This window comes from Oncorhynchus gorbuscha, linkage group LG10 (assembly GCF_021184085.1).
Source record: "Oncorhynchus gorbuscha isolate QuinsamMale2020 ecotype Even-year linkage group LG10, OgorEven_v1.0, whole genome shotgun sequence".
In the NCBI taxonomy this organism is placed as follows: domain Eukaryota; kingdom Metazoa; phylum Chordata; class Actinopteri; order Salmoniformes; family Salmonidae; genus Oncorhynchus; species Oncorhynchus gorbuscha.
Window position 1 is genome coordinate 3,605,310 of NC_060182.1, and position 25,396 is coordinate 3,630,705.

The window sequence follows — 25,396 nt, forward strand, 5'->3', positions numbered from 1 at the left end:
TGAACAGGCTGGTGGTGTACAGGCTGGTGGTGTACAGGCTGGTGGTGAACAGGCTGGTGGTGTACAGGCTGGTGGTGTACAGGCTGGTGGTGTACAGGCTGGTGGTGAACAGGCTGGTGGTGTAATGGTGTGGAGAATATTTTCCTGACACATGTTAGGTCCCTTGATACCAATTGAGCAACGGTTCCATTCCCCGGAGAATTCTGTCTGTTCTGGGGGCAAAGGGTTGTCCGACCCAGTACTAGATGGGTGTACCTAATAATCTGGCCACCGAGTGTATATTCTATTATATTCCGTTTCGTTTACTATGATTTAAACTAGTGAATAATAACTGTTCTATTCGGATCTAGGTCCAGTCAGCAGTGTGGAGGAACTCAGCCCACTGACCCTGTCCACTGGACCAAGCGACTGCTAACTGGGTCAGACTGGATCAGGCAGTCGCCCCTCCTCTCCTCTCACTACCCCCTCTTCATATTCTCCTTTAGGTTCTGTTGATACTATGTGTATTGTTTATTAGGCTATATGTATTCAAAACAGTTAGGACTAGTAGTCAAACAACGGAAGCCAGTAACAAATGTTGACTTTTGGAGAGAAAAAAACGGTATAAAAAAACGAAGAATCATCTCAACATTTTGCTTTAGAGAGATGGCGGATTAGGGGGGTTGAGACTGGTTTCATATGTCGACAGAATAACGCACACGGGAGCAGGGAAAGAGAGAGAGAGAGGAAGACAGAAGGAGAGGAGAGAAGAGAAGGAGGGGGTTAAGTTCACAAATTCAAGGAATTGCAGTTTGATGGCGTTGTCGGAAGTTTCAAAGAATGGGGAAAAGTACTAGCCCGCGGGGGATCATAAAGGCGAAATTGATGACAAAGCCACCAATATACATCCCAGGATTCAATTAATGTTGGAATGACGAGTATAAAGAACTTTGATGACGCGGTTTGAATGTAGTTGAAGAAGAAGCTGAGGTTGCATATTTTGGATTCGCGTTCCCAGTGGAAATCGGGACGGAGGAAAAAAATGTGGCAGACAGATACAGAAGGAACGATGTGAGCTGAGACGAGCAGGGACTTTTATAATGTGTATAATATTTCAGTCACTTTTGGTTTTGCGCATTGTCTTTTTTTTTAACGTTTCTTTTTCAAGAGCGGGTCGAACGGAGGAAAACTTTTGTTTATTCCAGAATGGGCATGGACTTTTATCGAAATGTCAGCGGTAGTTTTGCCGTTAGTTTTCTGGTAACCTATTTGAATACAGTCTTAAAGAAGATACTCTGTAGCCGACCTCTTCTCACACGAATGTCTGATTTTAAGAGAGATGCAGCGAGCCGTTATTGGACGCAACAATGAGGCCTTACTGTATTTTTATTGCAACAATTGCCATAATCGGTATCCTTGTGGATTGCAACCTAAATTCATTTTCATTGTATTTTGCCGTGAAATAAATCAGTAATATGTTGACATCGGTTAGAGTTAAGACAAAATAAAACCAATATCTATTTGATGACTTTTTTCCGTTGTTGGTAAAGATTTTGATCGGGTTTCCACTCGTACTGTACAGCTCACCCAGGAGGACTGCATTTTGGTGGATGAAAGATTGGAGACCCGTTCTACTGGGGTTCTGGCACGGGACAACGACTCGAATCAACGCACCAGTCCCGGGGACAGGCTGCTCGCTCGAGCGCCCGGTGGTCGCCCTACATGACACCCTGCACTCAGAAGATCCGGATTTTTAAGGCTTTAACTCAATAACCCTGGAATCTAATCTGATTTACTTTTTTTTGTGAGATAACCCGCATCGTATCCTGTGTTGTCTATGCTATGCCTGTGTAAACTGTGACCAGGCAGGTATGCAGTTGAACCGGCCGAAGAGCGCTTTAGTGACGAGCTTCAGCCCGCCGATGGTTCCGGAGACAGCAGCCAGTAGGAGTACCAGCACGGTTTCCTTCTCCAGACAGTTCAAAACAATGCGCTTCTCCTACCACATCAGCAGCGGCATGCCAAGTCCACAACCACCGCTGCGCGGGATACGTGAGTAGGATCCTATTTACTAACACAGATAGTAGGTTAGCCTATAGGTTAAGTCAAGCACTTTCTTATAAAGATAGAGCATTTTCCATTTACGTTTTCTCCCACTGGCAACATACGTCAATTCATCTTCTATTTCACGTTGGTTCAACGTAAATTCATTGAAATAACGTGGAAACAACGTTGATTCAACCAGTGGGCGGGTACTCCAGTTACTAAATTGGTATTGGTAACAATCAGTTATCGATTGACATACACTTACACACACACACACACACACACACACACACACACACACACACACACACACACACACACACACACACACACACACACACACACACACACACACACACACACACACACACACACACACACACACACACACACACACACACACACACACACACACACACACACACACACACACACACACACACACACCACTATCATCCCGGTTGTGATAGTCTATTATGATAAGCAACAGTCTGTTGTCATTCTAATAACAGGCCATTCATACCTCGTAAACCTCGTTATTCTCTGAATTGTTTTGGCAGACAGACTATGTTCACTCATACAAGAACACTTCGTTTCCCTGCTTGAGTGTTGGACATAATAAGATGACTTGGTAAGGTGAAATGAATGCGCTCGTGTTGAAGTACATTGATTTCCCTCTAGGTTGTTGACAAAGGTTACAGTAACTGAGGGATCTAAAGTAGCAGCACGTGCAGCGTATAGGCTACCCAGTGAACACAAGACGTTGGAAAGACATCTTTAGACATGGGTAGTGTATAGGTTACCCAGTGAACACAAGACGTTGGAAAGACATCTTTAGACATGTGTAGTGTATAGGTTACCCAGTGAACACAAGACGTTGGAAAGACATCTTTAGACATGTGAAATGTATAGGTTACCCAGTGAACACAAGACGTTGGAAAGACATCTTTAGACATGTGTAGTGTATAGGTTACCCAGTGAACACAAGACGTTGGAAAGACATCTTTAGACATGTGAAATGTATAGGTTACCCAGGGAACACAAGACGTTGGAAAGACATCTATAGACATGTCTTATATAGGCTACCCAGTGAACACAAGACGTTGGAAAGACATCTTTAGACATGTGTCTTATATAGGTTACCCAGGGAACACAAGACGTTGGAAAGACATCTTTAGACATGTGTACTGTATAGGTTACCCAGTGAACACAAGACGTTGGAAAGACATCTTTAGACATGGGTAGTGTATAGGTTACCCAGTGAACACAAGACGTTGGAAAGACATCTTTAGACATGTGAAATGTATAGGTTACCCAGTGAACACAAGACGTTGGAAAGACATCTTTAGACATGTGTCTTATATAGGATACCCAGTGAACACAAGACGTTGGAAAGACATCTTTAGACATGTGTCTTATATAGGTTACCCAGGGAACACAAGACGTTGGAAAGACATCTTTAGACATGTGTAGTGTATAGGTTACCCAGTGAACACAAGACGTTGGAAAGACATCTTTAGACATGGGTAGTGTATAGGTTACCCAGTGAACACAAGACGTTGGAAAGACATCTTTAGACATGTGTAGTGTATAGGCTACCCAGTGAACACAAGACGTTGGAAAGACATCTTTAGACATGTGTAGTGTATAGGCTACCCAGTGAACACAAGACGTTGGAAAGACATCTTTAGACATGTGTAGTGTATAGGTTACCCAGTGAACACAAGACGTTGGAAAGACATAATTTCAACGTATGTTCAACAACAACAAATATTGTGCACATTGGGTGGTAGTAGTGGTTGGCTGGGTGGTTGTTCCAGGTTGGGACACACTCTTTTTTACACCATTTGACTTGGTGGGTGTTGTTATACGTCATGGTGGGGTGGGTTTCAAAGCGAGAACCCCCCCACCTGGGACCTCATTCATAACTTCTTCACAGATATCACTGGTGGTGGGGTTTATATTTTCATTTAGCTTTAGTTGACCTGAAAATAGCTAGCTACCAAAGTGAACGATGTGTAATGTCAAGTTTTGCTTGTTACCAACCAACAACGTCAATGCCGCTATCAAGCCAAGCTCCAAAGTTCACCTGAATGAAATATATTAAACTGATTATGTCTACATTTAATCTAAATTTCACTGGGATTGGTTAGTCAACATGACATAATATCTGTACTGTCAGTCACCGAGATGAGTTATTCTGCATTTAGATGAACAGTATCAGATTAACTGAGCATTTCCCCCAAGACTAATTTTACAATTAAAAATGAATTTGTTTTCAGCGTTTCTGGCTTCATTAAAAAACATTAATCTGATGTTTTTTGTTGTTGATGTCCTTGGGTTTTATTTATTTGTTAAACTGGAGATGGTGGGTGGATCACAATGAGGTGGAATATAAACTGTAGATGGTGAATGGATCACTATGAGGTGGAATAGAAACTGTAGATGGATCACAATGAGGTGGAATATAAACTGTAGATGGTGAATGGATCACAATGAGGTGGAATAGAAACTGTAGATGGATCACTATGAGATGGAATAGAAACTATATGGATCACAATGAGGTGGAATATAAACTGTAGATGGATCACTGAGGTGGAATAGAAACTGTAGATGGGTCACAATGAGGTGGAATAGAAACTGTAGATGGATCACAATGAGGTGGAATAGAAACTGTAGATGGGTCACAATGAGGTGGAATAGAAACTGTAGATGAATCACAATGAGGTGGAATAGAAACTGTAGATGGATCACTATGAGGTGGAATAGAAACTATAGATGGATCACAATGAGGTGGAATAGAAACTGTAGATGGTGAATGGATCACAATGAGGTGGAATAGAAACTGTAGATGGTGGATGAATCACTATGAGATGGAATAGAAACTGTAGATGGATCACTATGAGATGGAATAGAAACTATATGGATCACAATGAGGTGGAATATAAACTGTAGATGGATCACTGAGGTGGAATAGAAACTGTAGATGGGTCACAATGAGGTGGAATAGAAACTGTAGATGGATCACAATGAGGTGGAATAGAAACTGTAGATGGGTCACAATGAGGTGGAATAGAAACTGTAGATGAATCACAATGAGGTGGAATAGAAACTGTAGATGGATCACTATGAGGTGGAATAGAAACTATAGATGGATCACAATGAGGTGGAATAGAAACTGTAGATGGTGAATGGATCACAATGAGGTGGAATAGAAACTGTAGATGGTGGATGAATCACTATGAGATGGAATATAAACTGTAGATGGATCACAATGAGGTGGAATAGAAACTAGATGGATCACTATGAGGTGGAATATAAACTGTAGATGGATCACAATGAGGTGGAATAGAAACTGTAGATGGATCACAATGAGGTGGAATAGAAACTGTAGATGGATCACAATGAGGTGGAATAGAAACTGTAGATGGATCACAATGAGGTGGAATAGAAACTGTAGATGGATCACAATGAGGTGGAATAGAAACTGTAGATGGATCACAATGAGGTGGAATAGAAACTGTAGATGGATCACAATGAGGTGGAATAGAAACTGTAGATGGTGAATGGATCACAATGAGGTGGAATAGAAACTATAGATGGATCACAATGAGGTGGAATAGAAACTGTAGATGGATCACAATGAGGTGGAATAGAAACTATAGATGGATCACAATGAGGTGGAATAGAAACTATAGATTAATCACAATGAGGTGGAATAGAAACTGTAGATGGATCACAATGAGGTGAAATAGAAACTGTAGATGGATCACTATGAGGTGGAATAGAAACTATAGATGGATCACAATGAGGTTGAATAGAAACTGTAGATGGTGAATGGATCACAATGAGGTGGAATAGAAACTGTAGATGGTGAATGGATCACAATGTGGTGGAATAGAAACTATAGATGGATCACAATGAGGTGGAATAGAAACTGTAGATGGATCACAATGAGGTGGAATATAAACTGTAGATGGTGGATGGATCACAATGAGGTGGAATAGAAACTGTAGATGGATCACAATGAGGTGGAATAGAAACTGTAGATGGATCACAATGAGGTGGAATATAAACTGTAGATGGATCACAATGAGGTGGAATATAAACTGTAGATGGATCACAATGAGGTGGAATAGAAACTAGATGAATCACAATGAGGTGGAATAGAAACTGTAGATGAATCACAATGAGGTGGAATAGAAACTGTAGATGGATCACAATGAGGTGGAATATAAACTGTAGATGGTGAATGGATCACAATGAGGTGGAATAGAAACTGTAGATGGATCACAATGAGGTGGAATAGAAACTGTAGATGGATCACTATGAGGTGGAATAGAAACTATAGATGGATCACAATGAGGTGGAATAGAAACTGTAGATGGTGAATGGATCACAATGAGATGGAATAGAAACTGTAGATGGTGAATGGATCACAATGTGGTGGAATAGAAACTATAGATGGATCACAATGAGGTGGAATAGAAACTGTAGATGGATCACAATGAGGTGGAATATAAACTGTAGATGGTGGATGGATCACAATGAGGTGGAATAGAAACTGTAGATGGATCACAATGAGGTGGAATAGAAACTGTAGATGGATCACAATGAGGTGGAATATAAACTGTAGATGGATCACAATGAGGTAGAATAGAAACTGTAGATGGATCACAATGAGGTGGAATAGAAACTAGATGAATCACAATGAGGTGGAATAGAAACTGTAGATGAATCACAATGAGGTGGAATAGAAACTGTAGATGGATCACAATGAGGTGGAATATAAACTGTAGATGGTGAATGGATCACAATGAGGTGGAATAGAAACTGTAGATGGATCACAATGACGTGGAATAGAAACTGTAGATGGATCACAATGAGGTGGAATAGAAACTAGATGAATCACAATGAGGTGGAATATAAACTGTAGATGGATCACAATGAGGTGGAATAGAAACTATAGATGGATCACAATGAGGTGGAATAGAAACTGTAGATGGTGAATGGATCACAATGAGGTGGAATAGAAACTGTAGATGGATCTCAATGAGGTGGAATAGAAACTATAGATGGATCACTATGAGGTGGAATAGAAACTGTAGATGAATCACAATGAGGTGGAATAGAAACTGTAGATGGGTCACTATGAGGTGGAATATAAACTATAGATATGTGGACGAGGATGAAAGACACATTGACATGCATCCATAGACCAAAACAATGTGGCCTGTATGATAGTCTATTGACGAAGCGCCACACGTTATTCACAACGGTAGAAGGTGGATCAAATGTCTTGGTTACACAGCTAGGCGTGGCACACAACGTGTCTCGACCCAAACAGCTAGGCGTGGCACACAACGTGTCTCGACCCAAACAGCTAGGCGTGGCACACAACGTGTCTCGACCCAAACAGGGAAAACAGATATCCTAATAGAATAGATATCATGCAAGACAGAGGTATCTAATGTAAAAATCTGTCCATCAAAAACACTCATCCGTCTGTCCATCAAAAACACTCAAAAACACTCATCCGTCTGTCCATCAAAAACACTCATCCGTCTGTCCATCAAAAACACTCATCCGTCTGTCCATCAAAAACACTCATCCGTCTGTCCATCAAAAACACTCAAAAACACTCATCCGTCTGTCCATCAAAAACACTCATCCGTCTGTCCATCAAAAACACTCATCCGTCTGTCCATCAAAAACACTCATCCGTCTGTCCATCAAAAACACTCATCCGTCTGTCCATCAAAAACACTCATCCGTCTGTCCATCAAAAACACTCATCCGTCTGTCCATCAAAAACACTCATCCATCTATCCATCAAAAACACTCATCCGTCTGTCCATCAAAAACACTCATCCGTCTGTCCATCAAAAACACTCATCCGTCTGTCCATCAAAAACACTCATCCGTCTGTCCATCAAAAACACTCAAAAACACTCATCCATCTATCCATCAAAAACACTCATCCGTCTGTCCATCAAAAACACTCATCCATCTGTCCATCAAAAACACTCATCCGTCTGTCCATCTGTCCATCAAAACACTCATCCGTCTGTCCATCTGTCCATCAAAAACACTCATCCGTCTGTCCATAAAAAACACTCATCCGTCTGTCCATCTGTCCATCAAAAACACTCATCCATCTGTCCATAAAAAACACTCATCCGTCTATCCATCAAAAACACTCATCCATCTGTCCATCAAAAACACTCATCCAGCTATCCATCAAAAACACTCATCCGTCTGTCCATCAAAAACACTCATCCATCTATCCATCAAAAACACTCATCCCTGACCCCCCCCCCCCTCTGTTCTTCTAAACATGCTGAGAGTACTTTACAGGAAAAAGAGGAAATGGATCACATGACCATCTGTCCCAAATGGCAGCTGTTCCCTATATAGTTCTCTATGGGCCCTGGTCAATGTAGTGCACTATAGAAGGAATAGGAATGCCATTTGGGAAGATCCCTATATCTCCTGCGTTTCTCATGAAATCATTATCATAATATTATTAAAACCGTTTAATCCTCCTTAGATGTTGAAGTAGGATCCTCTACTTAAATCACTAATCGTTTAATTCTCGGTGTTCTAAAACAGTTTTATCCTGATCACTTAAGATGGGGAAACCTGTGTGTGTGTGTGTGTGTGTGTGTGTGTGTGTATGTGTGTTTGTGTGTGTGTGTGTAAAACCATAGCTATTGGTGTTGAACATCTGTTCTGGCCTAAATGAAGTGAACCCCCAACCAAACACACACACACTCGCACTTTCACACTCACACACACACACACACACACACACACACACACACACACACACACACACACACACACACACACACACACACACACACACACACACACACACACACACACACACACACACACACACACACACACACACACACACACACACACACACACACCATTCTCTCCATCTGTCTCACTGTTGCCATGGCTAATGTGACCAGGATCAGAATGTAGAGTGTGGTGACCCATCATGATTTCTGATACTACCACAGATTGCAGTGTGTATAATCATAGTCCTAGCAGTTTAAAGAAGGACTCCTCATTAGGACAAACAGCACCACTGTTATTTTGTTGTGTGTGTGTGTGTGTGTGTGTGTGTGTGTGTGTGTGTGTGTGTGTGTGTGTGTGTGTGTGTGTGTGTGTGTGTGTGTGTGTGTGTGTGTGTGTGTGTGTGTGTGTGTGTGTGTTTTGTTGATGAAAATGGAGGAGAGGTTGATGATGTGAAATAATCATATTTAGAGCTGCTTTGAATTCATTATCCTACTGCCATTATCATTGAGTTTAATACATTATCCTACCAACATTATCATTGAGCCGAATACATTATCTTATTGACATTATTATTTATTTGAATAAATGATCTTGCTGACATTGAGTTGAAAACATCCTGACGGTATCATTGAGTCTTGGTTTGTCCCAGACTAAAAAAAATCTTGGTCGACCGAAAGTTGTCTGTTCTTTCGATTGGAGGAAATTTTTTAAAATGTGTATTTTTCCATATATAGACACGCCCTATGTGTTTTAATAAAATCAACTATATGCATTGAGCATTGTCTGATGCTTTAAGCGCACTGTTTGATGAAATAAGACACAAATGACTCAAGAGGGAGCCAGAGATCTAGATAACCACAAACCTTAACCTGACCGGACCTCCTAACGGCTTTCGCAGATTATAGATTTACTCTCCTCAAGTTGTCACATTTTCAGTCTTGTTCCCTCCATTCCTTAATCTAACATTGCATGATAGTACCTTTAGCCACAGCATAGCCCGGCTGAAAGCAACTCTTATTTTTAGTTGGACCGACTGTGAGATTTCAAAGGAATCAATCTATTCTCCTCGCTGCGTTTATCAATGCTTGGTTGAACTATTAGCTGTGCGTCAGGGTCATTGTAAGTGCTCATATTCATGATATCTACATGACGAGAGAGTTGGTTGTCTCCACAGGCAGAGTGTGGGCTTGGAGTTCAGGTGAACATCACATCCCACTTTGGAGACTCTACAAACCCTGACATCTGTCATCACTACAAACCTGACATCGCTACTAACCTGTCATCACTACAAACCTGTCATCACTACTAACCTGACACCTGTCATCACTACTAACCTGACACCTGTCATCCCTTCAAACCTGTCATCCCTTCAAACCTGTCATCACTACTAACCTGACACCTGTCATCACTACAAACCTGTCATCACTACAAACCTGTCATCACTACTAACCTGACACCTGTCATCACTACAAACCTGACACCTGTCATCACTACAAACCTGTCATCACTACAAACCTGACACCTGTCATCACTACAAACCTGACACCTGTCATCACTACAAACCTGTCATCACTACAAACCTGACACCTGTCATCACTACTAACCTGTCATCACTACAAACCTGACACCTGTCATCACTACAAACCTGACACCTGTCATCACTACTAACCTGACACCTGTCATCACTACAAACCTGTCATCACTACAAACCTGTCATCACTACTAACCTGACACCTGTCATCACTACTAACCTGACACCTGTCATCACTACAAACCTGTCATCACTACAAACCTGACACCTGTCATCACTACTAACCTGACACCTGTCATCACTACAAACCTGTCATCACTACTAACCTGTCATCACTACAAACCTGTCACCTGTCACCACTACTAACCTGACACCTGTCATCACTACAAACCTGTCATCACTACTAACCTGACACCTGTCATCACTACAAACCTGTCACCTGTCACCACTACTAACCTGACACCTGTCATCCCTTCAAACCTGTCATCCCTTCAAACCTGTCATCACTACTAACCTGTCATCACTACAAACCTGACACCTGTCATCACTACAAACCTGTCATCACTACAAACCTGACACCTGTCATCACTACAAACCTGTCATCACTACAAACCCTGACACCTGTCATCACTACAAACCTGTCATCACTACAAACCTGTCATCACTACTAACCTGGCACCTGTCATCACTCCTTAGACTTTACACTACATAACCTCTGATTCAGTAGACTTTACACTACATAACCTCTCTGATTCAGTAGACTTTACACTACATAACCTCTCTGATTCAGTAGACTTTACACTACATAACCTCTCTGATTCAGTAGACTTTACACTACATAACCTCTCTGATTCAGTAGACTTTACACTGCATAACTTCTCTGATTCAGTAGACTTTACACTAAATAACCTCTCTGATTCAGTAGACTTTACACTGCATAACCTACCTGATTCAGTAGACTTTACACTGCATAACCTCTCTGATTCAGTAGACTTTACACTGCATAACCTCTCTGATTCAGTAGACTTTACACTGCATAACCTCTCTGATTCAGTAGACTTTACACTGCATAACCTCTCTGATTCAGTAGACTTTACACTACATAACCTCTCTGATTCAGCAAAGCGCTCAGCTGCCTTAGTAACCAGCACATCTGGTTAAGTGCAGGATCCTGAGATGAATTAAACTGCATGATAATGCCTATCCTATCCCAGCGTCTCCCGGTCCTGGGGTCCCCCCAGGGTTCCCGTTTAGTTTGTTTGTCCTAGAAACTACACAGCTGATTCAAATCATAAACGAATCATCACGCTTTGATTATTTGAATCAGCTGTGTAGTGCTAGGGCAAAAAGAAGAAAAAAAAAGTGCACCCCATGGGGGTTTGGGAAACGCTGTCCTATCCCCTATGCTGATTCACATCCTGTCCCACAAACATCACAGTGGAAATTCTCCTTTTGGGGGATTATTGACAATAACAACTTATAAAGGATTAATAACCAGCCATATCTCGTCTCTACAACGAGGTCAGTTAAAACACACGGGATTGGAAGTTCTCCTGAGATTGTTGAAGATAACGATCTTTAAAGGCTTGACTCTAGAGTCTAAGCCCTGTCTAAGCCGGGTGGGGTGGGGGGGGGGGGGGGTACGGGGGGACGGACGGTACTAAACTAACATATGGAATTGTTTTACGATGGTCACCCCAAGGATTACTTAGCTATTATAATTGTAAGACTCCTTAAGGAATCAAAACATATCTATATCAACAATTATTTGATGAAATATGGAATTTGACCTTGCTGCTATTAGCCCATAGAAACATATTGAATAACATATTCAATAAATGTAACAACAAATAGTCCAAAATACGTCTAAAATAACTTTGTTGAGATATAATAAAGATCAGGAAACTGTATATTTATATATACAGTGGGGAAAAAAGTATTTAGTCAGCCACCAATTGTGCAAGTTCTCCCACTTAAAAAGATGAGAGAGGCCTGTAATTTTAATCATAGGTACACTTCAACTATGACAGACAAAATGAGAAAAAAAATCCAGAAAATCACATTGTAGGATTTATAATGAATTTATTTGCAAATTATGGTGGAAAATAAGTATTTGGTCAATAACAAAAGTTTATCTCAATACTTTGTTATATACCCTTTGTTGGCAATGACAGAGGTCAAACGTCTTCACAAGGTTTTCACACACTGTTGCTGGTATTTTGGGCCATTCTTCCATGCAGATCTCCTCTAGAGCAGTGATGTTTTGGGGCTGTTGCTGGGCAACACGGACTTTCAACTCCCTCCAAAGATTTTCTATGGGGCTGAGATCTGGAGACTGGCTAGGCCACTCCAGGACCTTGAAATGCTTCTTACGAAGCCACTCCTTCGTTGTCTGGGCAGTGTGTTTGGGATCATTTTCCTGCTGAAAGACCCAGCCACGTTTCATCTTCAATGCCCTTGCTGATGGAAGGAGGTTTTCACTCAAAATCTCACGTACATGGCCCCATTCATTATTTCCTTTACACGGATGAGTCGTCCTGGTCCCTTTGCAGAAAAACAGCCCCAAAGCATGATGTTTCCACCCCCATGCTTCACAGTAGGTATGGTGTTCTTTGGATGCAACTCAGCATTCTTTGTTCTCCAAACACGACGAGTTGAGTTTTTACCAAAAAGTTTCATCTGACCATATGACATTCTCCCAATCTTCTTCTGGATCATCCAAATGCTCCCTAGCAAAGTTCAGACGGGCCTGGACATGTACTGGCTTAAGCAGGGGGACACGTCTGGCACTGCAGGATTTGAGTCCCTGGCGGCGTTGTGTGTTACTGATGGTAGGCTTTGTTACTTTGGTCCCAGCTCTCTGCAGGTCATCCACTAGGTTATTATACGAATTAGAATTCATATTCATATATTCATATATTCAGATATCCATATCGTCTCTACAACGAGGTCAGTTAAAACACACGGGATTGGAAGTTCTCCTGAGATTGTTGAAGATAACGATCTTTAAAGGCTTGACTCTAGAGTCCAAGCCCTGTCTAAGCCGGGTGGGGTGGGGGATTATTGAAGATGACGATCTATAAAGGATTAATAACCAGCGATATTTTCTTTATCAATTAATCAATCAAATTATTTTATAAAGCTCCTTTTTTTTTAAAAGCCCTTTTTCTCTACGCATATTACCGTACTTCACAGCTCCACCAACCACAGACAGTGAGTCATTACCTTACCTTTTAGTGTGTGTGTGTGTGTGTGTGTGTGTGTGTGTGTGTGTGTGTGTGTGTGTGTGTGTGTGTGTGTGTGTGTGTGTGTGTGTGTGTGTGTGTGTGTGTGTGTGTGTGTGTGTGTGTGTGTGTGTTTCTCTCCGCATACTACCGTACTTCATACTCCAATGCTCTGAGTGTGTTCTTTGAGGACAATCAATCAAATGTATTTATGAAGCCCTTCTTACATCAGCTGATATCTCAAAGTGCTGTACAGAAACCCAGCCTAAAACCCCAAACAGCAAGCAATGCAGGTGTAGAAGCACGGTGGCTAGGAAAAACTCCCTAGAAAGGCCAGAACCTAGAGAGAAACCTAGAGAGGAACCAGGCTCTGAGGGGTGGCCAGTCTTCTTCTGGCTGTGCCTGGTGGAGATTATAAACCTAGAGAGGAACCAGGCTATGAGGGGTGGCCAGTCCTCTTCTGGCTGTGCCAGGTGGAGATTATAAACCTAGAGAGGAACCAGGCTAGGAGGGGTGGCCAGTCCTCTTCTGGCTGTGCCGGGTGGAGATTAGAAACCTAGAGAGGAACCAGGCTAGGAGGGGTGGCCAGTCCTCTTCTGGCTGTGCCGGGTGGAGATTAGAAACCTAGAGAGGAACCAGGCTAGGAGGGGTAGCCAGTCCTCTTCTGGCTGTGCCGGGTGGAGATTAGAAACCTAGAGAGGAACCAGGCTAGGAGGGGTGGCCAGTCCTCTTCTGGCTGTGTCGGTTGGAGATTCTAACAGAACATGACCAAGATGTTCAAGCGTTCATAAATGACCAGCAGGGTCAAATAATAATAATAATAATCGCAGTGGTTCTCTACAGGTCAGTTAAAAGACATGGGATTGTAACTTCTCCTGGGATTGTTGAAGATCTGAAACCTCTGGTTTGTCTGGTCTGTGTCTTCACCAGTCATAAACACAAACTAACTTCGAAACAGCTAGAATATCTGTCCCAATAAATTGACGCACATCTTTTCCCTTTGGCGCTGCAAAGCTTTTTGGGAGAATTTGCCAGTTGACACGTAAGCGTCAATCAGTTGAAGCTTAACCTTACGTGTAACATGACCTCAATTTTAGGCTGATAATGGGCTGTGCATTTAATTGTGCAGACATAATACCGTTAACCGTGCAGAGGCAGTCAGACATTCCCTTTAAGAAGTTTATAAACACCCCCCCATTCTCAACCTAAAAGCCATCTGGTACAGAGATTAGGTTACACACCAGTGGTTGTTTCCATCCATGCTGCTGGTCTGCTGCGGGGATCTGAGCACAAGGACTTCTCAGATCAGGGATTATAGTATACACTTTATAGTATACGCAAGTGTGTGTGTGTGCGTGTGTGTGTGCGCGTGTGTGTGTGTGTGTGTGTGTGTGTGTGTGTGTGTGTGTGTGTGTGTGTGTGTGTGTGTGTGTGTGTGTGTGTGTGTGTGCGTGCGTGCGTGCGTGTGTGTGTGTGTGTGTGTGTGCATGTGCCTGTGTGCCTGCGTGTGCGCGCCCGCGCGCGTGTGTGTGTCTGTTAGTGAAAGTTGAGGCCATAGATGATGCTTAACCACAGTATTCTAGTCGCCTTCTGAAGCAAACGAGAAACAGGAAATACGTCTGTACCCCTGTACGTCTGTGCAGTGTGTCGAGCCCAGGGTAGAGGATAGAGAGAGAGAGAGAGAGAGAGAGAGAGAGAGAGAGAGAGAGAGAGAGAGAGAGAGAGAGAGAGAGAGAGAGAGAGAGAGAGAGAGAGAGAGAGAGAGAGAGAGAGAGAGAGAGAGAGAGAGAGAGAGAGAGAGAGAGAGAGAGAGAGAGAGAGACAGAGAGAGAGAGAGAGAGAGAGAGAGAGAGAGAGAGAGAGAGAGAGAGAGAGAGAGAGAGAGAGAGAGAGAGAGAGAGAGAGAGAGAGAGAGAGAGAGAGAGAGAGAGAGAGACAGAGAGAGAGAGAGAGAGAGAGAGAGAGAGAGAGAGAGAGAGAGAGAGAGAGAGAGAGAGAGAGAGAGAGAGAGAGAGACAGAGAGAGAGAGAGAGAGAGAGAGAGAGAGAGAGAGAGAGAGAGAGAGAGAGAGAGAGAGAGAGAGAGACAGAGACAGAGAGAGAGAGAGAGAGAGAGAGAGAGAGAGAGAGAGAGACAGAGAGAGAGAGAGAGAGAGAGAGAGAGAGAGAGAGAGAGAGAGAGAGAGAGAGAGAGAGAGACAGAGAGAGAGAGAGAGAGAGAGAGAGAGAGAGACAGAGACAGAGACAGAGACAGAGACAGAGACAGAGACAGAGACAGAGACAGAGAGAGAGAGAGAGAGAGAGAGAGAGAGAGAGAGAGAGAGAGAGAGAGAGAGAGAGACAGAGACAGAGACAGAGACAGAGACAGAGAGAGAGAGAGAGAGAGAGAGAGAGAGAGAGAGAGAGAGAGAGAGAGAGAGAGAGAGAGAGAGACAGAGAGACAGAGAGACAGAGAGAGACAGAGAGAGAGAGAGAGAGAGAGAGAGACAGAGAGAGAGAGAGAGAGAGAGAGAGAGAGAGAGAGAGAGAGAGAGAGAGAGAGAGAGAGAGAGAGAGAGAGAGGTACAGCGCCTTCAGAATGCATTCATGCCTCCTGACATATTTCACACTAGCCTGAATTATAATATAATAATAATAATAATAATAATATGTATTGAATATATATATATATTTTTTTTATCTCTCACCCATCTACACACAACACCCAATAATGACAGAATGAAAACATGTTTTTTTAGACATTTTTGATTTAAAAAAATGAATAAAAATGAAATACAGAAATATCTCATTTATGTAAGTATTAACACCCCTGAGTCAATACATGTTAGAATCACCTTTTGGCCGCGTCTTTCTGGGTAAAAAAAAACAAAACACCCATATTGCATTGCACACCAGGATTGTACAATATTTGCACATTATTCTTTTGAAAATTCTTCAAGCCCTGTCAAGTTGGTTGTTGATCACTGCTAGACAGAAATGTTCAAGCCATAGATTTTCAAGTAGATTTAAGCCACTCAGGAACATTCACTCTCCTCTTGGTGAGCAACACCAGTGTAGATTTGGCTTTGTGTCTTTGTGTCTTCCTCCCCCTACTGTATTACCTCACACTCCCCCTACTGTATTACCTCACACTCCCCCTACTGTATTACCTCAGCACTCCCCCTACTGTATTACCTCACACTCCCCCTACTGTATTACCTCAGCACTCCCCCTACTGTATTACCTCAGCACTCCCCCTACTGTATTACCTCAGCACTCCCCCCTACTGTATTACCTCAGCACTCCCCCCTACTGTATTACCTCCCACTCCCCCTACTGTATTACCTCACGCTGAGCAGCACTCCCCTACTGTATTACCTCATGCTGAGCAGCACTCCCCCTACTGTATTACCTCCCACTCCCCCTACTGTATTACCTCACGCTGAGCAGCACTCCCCTACTGTATTACCTCACGCTGAGCAGCACTCCCCCCTACTGTATTACCTCAGCACTCCCCTACTGTATTACCTCACGCTGAGCAGCACTCCCCCTACAGTATTACCTCAGCACTCCCCTACAGTATTACCTCAGCACTCCCCTACTGTATTACCTCAGCACTCCCCCTACTGTATTACCTCAGCACTCCCCCTACTGTATTACCTCACACTCCCCCTACTGTATTACCTCACTCTGAGCAGCACTCCCCCTACTGTATTACCTCAGCACTCCCCCTACTGTATTACCTCAGCACTCCCCCTACTGTATTACCTCAGCACTCCCCCTACTGTATTACCTCACGCTGAGCAGCACTCCCCCTACTGTATTACCTCACGCTGCTCCTCCCCTACTGTATTACCTCACGCTGAGCAGCACTCCCCCTACTGTATTACGTCACGCTGAGCAGCACTCCCCTACTGTATTACCTCACGCTGAGCAGCACTCCCCCTACTGTATTACCTCACACTCCCCTACTGTATTACCTCACGCTGAGCAGCACTCCCCCTACTGTATTACCTCACGCTGAGCAGCACTCCCCTACTGTATTACCTCACACTCCCCTACTGTATTACCTCACACTCCCCTACTGTATTACCTCAGCACTCCCCCTACTGTATTACCTCAGCACTCCCCCTACTGTATTACCTCAGCACTCCCCTACTGTATTACCTCACGCTGCTCCTCCTCCTACTGTATTACCTCACGCTGAGCAGCACTCCCCCTACTGTATTACCTCACACTCCCCCTACTGTATTACCTCACACTCCCCCTACTGTATTACCTCACACTCCCCCTACTGTATTACCTCACACTCCCCCTACTGTATTACCTCACTCTGAGCAGCACTCCCCCTACTGTATTACCTCAGCACTCCCCCTACTGTATTACCTCAGCACTCCCCCTACTGTATTACCTCAGCACTCCCCCTACTGTATTACCTCACGCTGAGCAGCACTCCCCCTACTGTATTACCTCACGCTGCTCCTCCCCCTACTGTATTACCTCACGCTGAGCAGCTCTCCCCCTACTGCATTACCTCACGCTGAGCAGCTCTCCCCCTACTGCATTACCTCACGCTGAGCAGCACTCCCCCTACTGTATAACCTCAGCACTCCCCCTACTGTATTACCTCAGCACTCCCCCTACTGTATTACCTCACGCTGAGCAGCACTCCCCCTACTGTATTACCTCACGCTGCTCCTCCTCCTACTGTATTACCTCACGCTGAGCAGCACTCCCCCTACTGTATTACCTCACGCTGAGCAGCACTCCCCTACTGTATTACCTCACGCTGAGCAGCACTCCCCTACTGTATTACCTCACACTCCCCCTACTGTATTACCTCACACTCCCCTACTGTATTACCTCACACTCCCCTACTGTATTACCTCACACTCCCCCTACTGTATTACCTCACTCTGAGCAGCACTCCCCCTACTGTATTACCTCAGCACTCCCCTACTGTATTACCTCAGCACTCCCCTACTGTATTACCTCAGCACTCCCCTACTGTATTACCTCACGCTGAGCAGCACTCCCCCTACTGTATTACCTCAGCACTCCCCCTACTGTATTACCTCACGCTGAGCAGCACTCCCCCTACTGCATTACCTCACGCTGCAGCTCTCCCCCTACTGTATTACCTCACGCTGAGCAGCTCTCCCCCTACTGCATAACCTCACGCTGAGCAGCTCTCCCCCTACTGCATTACCTCACGCTGAGCAGCTCTCCCCCTACTGTATAACCTCAGCACTCCCCCTACTGTATAACCTCAGCTGAGCAGCCCCCCCTACTGTATTACCTCACGCTGAGCAGCACTCCCCCTACTGCATTACCTCACGCTGCTCCTCCTCCTACTGTATTACCTCACGCTGAGCAGCACTCCCCCCTACTGTATTACCTCACGCTGAGCAGCACTCCCCTACTGTATTACCTCACGCTGAGCAGCACTCCCCTACTGTATTACCTCACACTCCCCTACTGTATTACCTCACACTCCCCCTACTGTATTACCTCACACTCCCCCCCCTACTGTATTACCTCACACTCCCCTACTGTATTACCTCACGCTGAGCAGCACTCCCCCTACTGTATTACCTCAGCACTCCCCCTACTGTATTACCTCAGCACTCCCCCTACTGTATTACCTCACCTCAGCACTCCCCCTACTGTATTACCTCACGCTGAGCAGCACTCCCCCTACTGTATTACCTCACGCTGCAGCCTCCCCCTACTGTATTACCTCACGCTGAGCAGCTCTCCCCCTACTGCATTACCTCACGCTGAGCAGCTCTCCCCTACTGCATTACCTCACGCTGAGCAGCACTCCCCTACTGTATAACCTCACGCTGAGCAGCACTCCCCTACTGTATTACCTCACGCTGAGCAGCTCTCCCCCTACTGCATTACCTCACGCTGAGCAGCACTCCCCCTACTGTATAACCTCACGCTGAGCAGCACCACCCCTACTGCATTACCTCACGCTGAGCAGCTCTCCCCCTACTGCATTACCTCACGCTGAGCAGCACTCCCCTACTGTATAACCTCACGCTGAGCAGCTCTCCCCCTACTGTATTACCTCACGCTGAGCAGCACTCCCCCTACTGTATTACCTCAGCACTCCCCTACTGTATTACCTCACGCTGAGCAGCACTCCCCTACTGTATTACCTCAGCACTCCCCCTACTGTATTACCTCAGCACTCCCCTACTGTATTACCTCAGCACTCCCCTACTGTATTACCTCAGCACTCCCCCTACTGTATTACCTCACGCTGAGCAGCACTCCTCCTACTGTATTACCTCACGCTGAGCAGCACTCCTCCTACTGTATTACCTCACGCTGAGCAGCACTCCCCCTACTGTATTACCTCACGCTGAGCAGCACTCCCCCTACTGTATTACCTCACGCTGAGCAGCACTCCTCCTACTGTATTACCTCACGCTGAGCAGCACTCCCCCCTACTGTATTACCTCACGCTGAGCAGCTCTCCCCCCTACTGCATTACCTCACGCTGAGCAGCACTCCCCCTACTGTATTACACATGCTGACACTCCCCCTACTGCTGAGCAGCACTCCCCCTACTGTATACCTCACGCTGAGCAGCTCTCCCCCTACTGTATTACCTCACGCTGAGCAGCACTCCCCTACTGTATTACCTCAGCACTCCCCTACTGTATTACCTCAGCACTCCCCCTACTGTATTACCTCAGCACTCCCCTACTGTATTACCTCAGCACTCCCCTACTGTATTACCTCACGCTGAGCAGCACTCCCCCTACTGTATTACCTCACGCTGAGCAGCACTCCCCTACTGTATTACCTCAGCACTCCCCCTACTGTATTACCTCAGCACTCCCCTACTGTATTACCTCAGCACAGCACTCCCCTACTGTATTACCTCACGCTGAGCAGCACTCCCCCTACTGTATTACCTCACGCTGAGCAGCACTCCTCCTACTGTATTACCTCACGCTGAGCAGCACTCCCCCCTACTGTATTACCTCACGCTGAGCAGCACTCCCCTACTGTATTACCTCACGCTGAGCAGCACTCCCCCTACTGTATTACCTCACACTCCCCCTACTGTATTACCTCACACTCCTCCTACTGTATTACCTCACGCTCAAGCAGCACTCCCCCTACTGTATTACCTCACACTCCCCCTACTGTATTACCTCACAAAAATCCCCCTACTGTTTTACCTCACATAACTGTATTGAATCCTCCTACTGTATTACCTCAGCTGAGCAGCACTCCCCCTACTGTATTACCTCACACTCCCCTACTGTATTACCTCATGCTGAGCAGCACTCCCCCTACTGTATAACCTCAGCACTCTCCCTACTGTATTACCTCATGCTGAGCAGCACTCCTCCTACTGTATTACCTCATGCTGAGCAGCACTCCCCCTACTGCATTACCTCACGCTGATTAATCAGCACTCCCCTACTGTATTACCTCAGCACTCCCCTACTGTTTGGTTTTGTTTCACGCTGAGCAGCACTCCCCTACTGTATTACCTCACGCTGAGCAGCACTCCCCCTACTGTATTACCTCAGCACTCCCCCCTACTGTATTACCTCACGCTGAGCAGCACTCCCCCTCCCGGCTGTAATTTGATTTGGACTCATTCTCCGACCCTCCCAGGCTGTACCTCACGCTGAGCACTCCCCCTACTGTATTACCTCATGCTGAGCAGCACTCCCCTACTGTATTACCTCAGCACTCCCCCTACTGTATTACCTCACGCTGAGCAGCACTCCCCCTACTGTATTACCTCATGCTGAGCAGCTCTCCCCCCTACTGTATAACCTCAATCTGTACCTCCCCATTCACTGACCCTTCTTCCAGCCAGGAGAATGACATCAATAGAGACTAAACAATATATACACAAAGCAAACGTTTTACTTCCTAATTATCAGCTAGATATACTGTATTGAATGGTTGTAATCTCGCTTGCCAGCTAACTGGTTAAACAGGCAAATCAGTATTAGCTAGCCAGTTAGCTGTCATCTCTCCGTGGCTTGCTAACTAAACCTACCAATTCTTTGTGGCTTGCTAGCCAGTTAGCTCTATTGACTTATTATGGGATTGCGACCTACGCACACTACGGTGGGTATTGTATAGCAGGTAACCATGACAAAAATAACACAGCATTTATTTTTTTAACGTATCAAGATAAAATATTCTATATATAAAATATTGTAGTCAGGCAACATATGAGATGTGAATAGGCTCATTATATTAATTAATAATAATAATTAATCATTATATTCCGAAGTCGGAGTGTATTTTCTTTCGTTTCATCCCAAATAACGTCCGCCATCGATTTCAATAAATTTGGTGTAATTTGTTTTACATGATTGCGTCATACTTCCTGTTGAAGCGTTGATGTTGAGGCTTCAAAATAGAAACGGAGTAGAGAAGTGTCCTCCCCGTTTTGAATACTTTTGATTTGGACTTATTCTCCGACCCTCCCGAGCTGTAATTTGATTTGGACTCATTCTCCGACCCTCCCGGGCTGTAATTTGATTTGGACTCATTCTCCGACCCTCCCAGGCTGTAATTTGATTTCTCCCACCCTCCCAGGCTGTACTCATTCTCCGACCCTCACAGGCTGTAATTTGGACTCATTCTCCGACCCTCCCGGCTGTAATTTGATTTGGACTCATTCTCCGACCCTCCCAGGCTGTAATTTGATTTGGACTCATTCTCCGACCCTCACAGGCTGTAATTTGGACTCATTCTCCGACCCTCCCGGGCTGTAATTTGATTTGGACTCATTCTCCGACCCTCCCGGGCTGTAATTTGGACATATTCTCCCACCCTCCCGGGCTGTAATTTGATTTAGACTCATTCCCCACCCTCCCGGGCTGTAATTTGATTTGGACTCATTCTCCGACCCTCCCAGGCTGTAATTTGATTTGGACTCATTCTCCGACCCTCCCGGGCTGTAATTTGGACTCATTCTCCGACCCTCCCGGGCTGTAATTTGATTTGGACTCATTCTCCGACCCTCCCAGGCTGTAATTTGATTTGGACTCATTCTCCGACCCTCCCGGGCTGTAATTTGGACATATTCTCCCACCCTCCCGGGCTGTAATTTGATTTAGACTCATTCCCCACCCTCCCGGGCTGTAATTTGATTTGGACTCATTCTCCGACCCTCCCAGGCTGTAATTTGATTTGGACTCATTCTCCGACCCTCCCGGGCTGTAATTTGATTTAGACTCATTCTCCGACCCTCCCGGGCTGTAATTTGGACTCATTCTCCGACCCTCCCGGGCTGTAATTTGATTTGGACTCATTCTCCGACCCTCCCGGGCTGTAATTTGATTTGGACTCATTCTCCGACCCTCACAGGCTGTAATTTGGACTCATTCTCCGACCCTCCCGGGCTGTAATTTGATTTGGACTCATTCTCCGACCCTCCCAGGCTGTAATTTGATTTGGACTCATTCTCCGACCCTCACAGGCTGTAATTTGGACTCATTCTCCGACCCTCCCGTGCTGTAATTTGATTTGGACTCATTCTCCGACCCTCCCAGGCTGTAATTTGATTTGGACTCATTCTCCGACCCTCCCGGGCTGTAATTTGATTTAGACTCATTCCCCACCTTCCCGGGCTGTAATTTGATTTGGACTCATTCTCCGACCCTCCCAGGCTGTAATTTGATTTGGACTCATTGTCCGACCCTCCCGGGCTGTAATTTGATTTAGACTCATTCTCCGACCCTCCCGGGCTGTAATTTGGACTCATTCTCCGACCCTCCCGGGCTGTAATTTGATTTGGACTCATTCTCCGACCCTCCCAGGCTGTAATTTGATTTGGACTCATTCTCCGACCCTCCCGGGCTGTAATTTGGACTCATTCTCCGACCCTCCCGGGCTGTAATTTGATTTGGACTCATTCTCCGACCCTCCCCGGGCTGTAATTTGATTTGGACTCATTCGCTGACCCTCACAGGCTGTAATTTGATTTGGACTCATTCTCCGACCCTCCCGAGCTGTAATTTGATTTGGACTCATTCTCCGACCCTCCCAGGCTTGTAATTTGGACTCATTCTCCGACCCTCCCGAGCTGTAATTTGATTTGGACTCATTCTCCGACCCTCCCAGGCTGTAATTTGGACTCATTCTCCGACCCTCCCGGGCTGTAATTTGATTTGGACTCATTCTCCGACCCTCCCAGGCTGTAATTTGATTTGGACTCATTCTCCCACCCTCCCAGGCTGTAATTTGGACTCATTCTCCCACCCTCCCAGGCTGTAATTTGGACTCATTCTCCCACCCTCCCAGGCTGTAATTTGGACTCATTCTCCGACCCTCCCGGGCTGTAATTTGATTTGGACTCATTCTCCGACCCTCCCGGGCTGTAATTTGATTTGGACTCATTCTCCGACCCTCCCAGGCTGTAATTTGGACTCATTCTCCGACCCTCCCGAGCTGTAATTTGATTTGGACTCATTCTCCGACCCTCCCAGCCTGTAATTTGGACTCATTCTCCGACCCTCCCGGGCTGTAATTTGATTTGGACTCATTCTCCGACCCTCCCGGGCTGTAATTTGATTTGGACTTATTCTCCGACCCTCCCAGGCTGTAATTTGATTTGGACTCATTCTCCCACCCTCCCAAGCTGTAATTTGGACTCATTCTCCCACCCTCCCGGGCTGTAATTTGATTTGGACTCATTCTCCGACCCTCCCGGGCTGTAATTTGATTTGGACTCATTCTCCGACCCTCACAGGCTGTAATTTGGACTCATTCTCCGACCCTCACAGGCTGTAATTTGGACTCATTCTCCGACCCTCCCAGGCTGTAATTTGATTTGGACTCATTCTCCGACCCTCCCAGGCTGTAATTTGATTTGGACTCATTCTCCGACCCTCACAGGCTGTAATTTGGACTCATTCTCCGACCCTCCCAGGCTGTAATTTGATTTGGACTCATTCTCCGACCCTCACAGGCTGTAATTTGATTTGGACTCATTCTCCGACCCTCACAGGCTGTAATTTGGACTCATTCTCCGACCCTCCCGAGCTGTAATTTGGACTCATTCTCCGACCCTCCCAGGCTGTAATTTGGACTCATTCTCCGACCCTCCCGGGCTGTAATTTGATTTAGACTCATTCTCCGACCCTCCCGGGCTGTAATTTGATTTGGACTCATTCGCCGACCCTCCCAGGCTGTAATTTGATTTGGACTCATTCTCCGACCCTCCCGGGCTGTAATTTGATTTGGACTCATTCTCCGACCCTCCCAGGCTGTAATTTGATTTGGACTCATTCTCCGACCCTCCCGGGCTGTAATTTGGACTCATTCTCCGACCCTCCCGGGCTGTAATTTGATTTGGACTCATTCTCCGACCCTCCCGGGCTGTAATTTGATTTGGACTCATTCGCCGACCCTCACAGGCTGTAATTTGATTTGGACTCATTCTCCGACCCTCCCGAGCTGTAATTTGATTTGGACTCATTCTCCGACCCTCCCAGGCTGTAATTTGGACTCATTCTCCGACCCTCCCGAGCTGTAATTTGATTTGGACTCATTCTCCGACCCTCCCAGGCTGTAATTTGGACTCATTCTCCGACCCTCCCGGGCTGTAATTTGATTTGGACTCATTCTCCGACCCTCCCAGGCTGTAATTTGGACTCATTCTCCCACCCTCCCAGGCTGTAATTTGATTTGGACTCATTCTCCCACCCTCCCAGGCTGTAATTTGGACTCATTCTCCCACCCTCCCAGGCTGTAATTTGGACTCATTCTCCCACCCTCCCAGGCTGTAATTTGGACTCATTCTCCGACCATCCCGGGCTGTAATTTGA

General features: G+C 45.3%; 1 protein-coding gene across 1 annotated transcript in view; it reads left to right on the plus strand.

The window, feature by feature from the left end:
* Positions 1 to 573: 573 nt before the first annotated feature.
* The window catches only part of LOC124045392 (FYVE, RhoGEF and PH domain-containing protein 1-like), a 108,157-nt gene continuing 83,334 nt past the window's right edge, over positions 574 to 25,396 (plus strand). Inside the window, exon 1 of the mRNA XM_046364688.1 lies at positions 574 to 2,031. Coding sequence (XP_046220644.1) covers positions 1,851 to 2,031 — 181 coding nt within the window. The 5' untranslated portion in view covers positions 574 to 1,850. The remainder of the gene's footprint in view (positions 2,032 to 25,396) is intronic.